Below are 4,792 nucleotides of genomic sequence, written 5' to 3'. Positions count from 1 at the left end.
ATAGTTTTGCGTCAACATCCCGTTCCCTAGATGGCGATTCCGAGGAATGCAAAGACGCCCGACGGTCGATCCTCGCCGCCTCTTTCGGTCCTCGCCTTCGTGCTCCTTGACGGCAAGAGCCATCACCAATGTCTGCTGCCGGAAGTTTGAAAGCATCATCTCAACATTCGGGTAGTCCGAATCGGACGAATCGGGGAGCAAAAACTTCTCGCACGGGCTCAGTTTCATCTACATGAACGAGAAGCGCACTCTGCGTCAACCAACTTTGCGGACCACTTGACACGAAGCACAAAATAAACACTAACCGGCGGTGACGAGGGGCGGCTCGAGGGCGGTCGATTCCCGGCGGCGAGAGCGACGAGGGGCGGCTCGAGGGCGGTCGATTCCCAGCGGCGAGAGCGACGAGGGGCGGCTCTTCTTGCCGGATCCAGGGGCGGTGCAGCCTAGCGGTGGTGGAGGGTGAGGGATGCCCTGGCAGCGCGATTCCGCTCGCAGATTTGGCCGGAATCGGCGGCGGCGGACGGGCGAAACCTATGGCGGGTAGCGGCGGAAGGAGGTGGGGAAAGGGGTGCGTGCTGAAATGTGCCTCCCGCCAACCGCTTCACTGCGATACGGGGCACCGTAGGCGCGAGGCGGAAACCCGCGAATACGCGGGTTGGAGCCGAGTTTTTGCCGCGTCCCTAAAAAAATTGCGGGTCGGCCGCGTTTGCGGGGTCTGTTCGGGCAGGATTTTCCCCGCCGACCCACATTTTGGTGGTTATTTTGCGGGTCGGGACCTTTAACTCTTAGACCATCCCTCTATAACTCTCTAAATACCCCTTCTTCGGTGCTGACGACCCCTACTCTTTCTCCCCTCGTCGGCGCATGTCAACCCTCCGCCTTGCCTCTATCAACGCCTATCGCCCACTTCTCCAGCTTAGTGCGCGCCGTCTTCAGGAAAGTTGAGCGACGTGATACATCTCCAGACAACATACATTCTGAAAATGCCTAGAAAAAGTTCCAATAAGAAACTTTTGCTTCAAAAAATATATCATGCCACTTAGCCATAATTTTCTCCTCCATCACCTGTTGCCCCTTTGTTAGCGCCTCTTTTTTCTCTATTTTCTTCTTACTCCATCCGTTCCTTTATATAAGGTATATTTGTTTTTTTAAAAGTCAAAGAGTACATGTTTGACCGAGTTTTTTAAAAATATATCAATATCCGTAATATGAAATTTATATCATTTGATCCATCATGAAAAGTAGTTTCATATCTTATCTATTAAGTATTGCAGATGTTTTTATTATATTCGATAATCTTGATCAAACTTTCAAATGATTGACTTGCACAGGAACCAATACACCTTATATTCTGAAACGGAAGGGGTATCTTAGACGGCTTGTCATGTTGTTGCATTTTGCGCATTCTAATTTGACTATCGATTGGTCATCTTAGATCGACATTGTATATCATGCACAGCGCACCTTCTAGATGCCCGACCCCAACCGTCATTTTGAACAACATTCCATTGTACTTCCTCCGTCCTAAAATAAGTGTCCCAACTTTGTACTAGTTCTAATACAAATTCGTACTAAGCTCAAGACACTTATTTTGAGACGGGGGAGTATTTCTTTTACGATAAAGGGTTTCCCCCGCTTTATATTATAAGGAAACCATCCGATACATCCAGTTAGCTAGGGCTGCAGCACAAACAAGCCCAAAAGAAAAACGAGAGAAAGAAAGAGAAACAAATGCCGACTCCGGCAGATCAACGAAGCGAAGATGTCCGGCAACCGTTGCACCCTTTGGAGAAGTTCCACTACGCTCCCAGCACTCCGAAGCTTCGCCGTATCGAACAACACCTTCAAGAAGGAATCCGACGATGACGACGCTGCTGCCCGAACTAGTCCTATGGTTTCCCCCGATACGCCGAGGGTGGTGGGGGAGGGGTATACCTGATGCCCTTCAGGAAGGCCCGTCGCCGCCCGCAGGCGTCACCGCGTCGGAGCCGGACAAGCCGTCAGGGATTTCTCCCGACCCAAACACCTACCAGCACCCCGGACGATCTGAAGTGAACCGCCCAACTTGCCGCCCACCAGCATGTGCCACCACGGTCACCGAACTTACTTCGCCGTCTCACCGAGGCCACTGGCACGATTCCTGTAAGACGGAAGAGGGGACAATGGGCTTGGGGGCATTCGCGACACAGCCGACGGGAGAGGACCACCTCCACCGCCGCTGCGGAGCCGACCGGACGCAGTGACAGGGGCCTGCCAGGCCCTGATGGCCCGGCCGGACCCAAATTGGTCTGGACATCCCCTGCCGCCACGCTGCAGCTCGCCGACCGATGAAGCCGCCACCGTCCACAGACCAGCACCACCTTGTCAACACCACCAGGGAGCAGTGCCCCAGCCCAGATGGAGCCCGAAAGGGCCCGGATCTGGGCCGTGAGGGCACCGCCGACCACCAGCACCACCATGCCACCATTCAACCAACTGCCGCGTCGCTGCATCAAGGGCACCCGAGGCTGGGGGAACCCTACTGCCGCCGGCCGAGCAACAACGCCGCCATCAGGAGGCCCCCGTGCCCCCCGACGCGCGCGGGGAAAGAACGACCCACCGGCGCCACGCGGGCAGGGCCCGGCGGACCACACCGGCGACGGCGGGAGTGGGAAGCGGCGGGGAAGGGGCGCCCAATAGCTAGTGGGAAATTCATTTTTCGTGAATTATCCACGGCAGCCGAGCCATATTTTTGGACTCGGAACACAAACTCAATTAAACTATGTAACAAAATAAAAGCCATGTAAGTTCAAGAAATGGGGTCAAATATTTCCAGCCGCAAAATATCTTGTTGCAAAGTTATAATATACTAAATCATATTACCAGTCAAAATTGGAAACCATATGTTTGTCCCGTGCGTGCCGTCGGAGGAAAGATCATGACTGACGCTCCCACACACGGACGAGACTTGCCTGCTCCCTCTCCGTGCTCCCATCTGTGCTCCCACGTACGTGGCTTGATTTGATTGGAAGAAAATAAGGTCCGGCCCCACCCCCTGAAAATCAGGAGGAAAAATGATTAGATTAGAAAAGAAAAAGAAAAAATAACAGCCGTATGATGAAGTGGGAGCACGGAGAAAGCATGAGAAGGGAGCAAGCAAGCCGGATCCCCACACACCGCACCAACGGCGTGAGGCCGGCGGCTAACTCAAACGGCCACCAACCAGCCAAACCCTCAACGGCCGCAAACGGCGTCACCTTTGGAATCTCCTCCCATATACTGCCTTTTTTGCGCGGTGGGGGACAGACTCCGCGACCGCCTCTCCCTTTCCTATCCGCTCCGGACCCCACACGTCACCCGTGCCGTAGCGCTTCTTCCTCCCTCCGCTCCCGTCCGATCCGGCTATAAATTCCTCGCCTCCTCCCGTCTTGTATCCACACATCCGATCCAATCCAATCCAGCCCCCCATCCGATCTCGCCGGGAAATCTCTCCGATCGAAGCGAAGCGAAGGCTCTCTCGTCCTCCTCCTCAAGGTATGCGATGCGAGCCTCCGATTTCTTCCCCACCTTCTCGCCATGTGCGTGCGTGCGTGCCCTGGGATCGTTGCTAGGACTACCCTGATCGGTTCTTGTTGGTTCCCCTCGATTCCTGTTAATCGTTCGGAGTAGATCTGTGGGTGGGTTGAGGCGCTATTGTTGTTGATCGATTGAAGCTCGTTCAGTTAGTCGATGTTGATTAGGCTCGATTCTTGTTAAATCTCTTGATCATGCCATGATTTTCGAGTAGATCTGACGATTCCGATGCGATTGCTGTTGGGTCGGTTCATCTCATCGGTTGTAGTTGTATTATTGCGGATTTATGATTTTGTACCGCTCATGATACACCTACATGCCTGATCTGTCCAAGGATACACCTTCGTGGTCGTGGTGTTATTGGGATGCGATCCTGTTGATTCGATTATTCTATGTAGTTATAGTTATGCTAATTTCTGATTCTGAAGCGCTGTTAAGGGATACACCTGTGATTTGCTACCGGCTTTCTAGTCGCTTGGAGTATACTTAGTTGTGCATCAATTCAACTCTTCAGTTCATGTCGGTTTGCGATATTACTGTTGTTTCCTAGACTTCTTAACCACCTTCTCGGTACAACTTTAGATTACGTATGCTCCCACTGAAGGTAAAGATTGCGCTGGTAGATATGCTAATATATAGTTAAGCTTAGCATTGCATGCTATGTCAATTCATTGGCTTCTTGTACTGGGGCAGCTCCTGGGCAGTTTGCTGATTTCATCTCTGTTGCAATTTCATTTTTTTAGCATGGTGCCATCTGGTTCATCTATTGTTTGACATACTGCAGATCTTCGTGAAGACCCTTACCGGCAACTTACTCTGGTTCTGTCTGCTTTGTATTTACAGATGCAGATCTTCGTGAAGACCCTTACTGGCAAGACCATCACCCTTGAGGTTGAGTCCTCTGACACCATCGACAATGTCAAGGCAAAGATACAGGACAAGGAGGGCATCCCCCCGGACCAGCAGCGTCTCATCTTTGCTGGCAAGCAGCTCGAGGATGGCCGCACCCTTGCGGACTACAACATCCAGAAGGAGTCCACCCTCCACCTGGTTCTCAGGCTCCGTGGTGGTATGCAGATATTTGTCAAGACCCTCACTGGCAAGACCATCACCCTGGAGGTTGAGTCCTCGGACACCATTGACAATGTGAAGGCCAAGATCCAGGACAAGGAGGGTATCCCACCGGATCAGCAGCGTCTCATCTTTGCCGGCAAGCAGCTTGAGGATGGCCGCACCCTTG

General features: G+C 52.5%; 1 protein-coding gene across 2 annotated transcripts in view; it reads left to right on the top strand.

Moving 5' to 3' along the window:
• The first annotated feature begins 3,336 nt into the window (after positions 1-3,336).
• The window catches only part of LOC119339961 (polyubiquitin-like), a 2,631-nt gene continuing 1,175 nt past the window's right edge, over positions 3,337-4,792 (top strand). Inside the window, exons 1-2 of one of the 2 annotated variants that reach the window (XM_037611868.1) lie at positions 3,337-3,513; positions 4,396-4,584. In XM_037611868.1, the coding sequence (XP_037467765.1) occupies positions 4,396-4,584 (189 nt within the window). In that variant the 5' untranslated portion in view covers positions 3,337-3,513. Of the gene's footprint in view, positions 3,514-4,395; position 4,792 lie in introns of both variants that reach the window. The other variant, XM_037611867.1, reaches the window with a different exon arrangement.

Source organism: Triticum dicoccoides, chromosome 7B (genome assembly GCF_002162155.2).
Source record: "Triticum dicoccoides isolate Atlit2015 ecotype Zavitan chromosome 7B, WEW_v2.0, whole genome shotgun sequence".
Classification (NCBI taxonomy): Eukaryota; Viridiplantae; Streptophyta; class Magnoliopsida; order Poales; family Poaceae; genus Triticum; species Triticum dicoccoides.
Note: the sequence above shows the minus strand (reverse complement) of the source record. Positions and strands in the feature narration are given on the sequence as shown.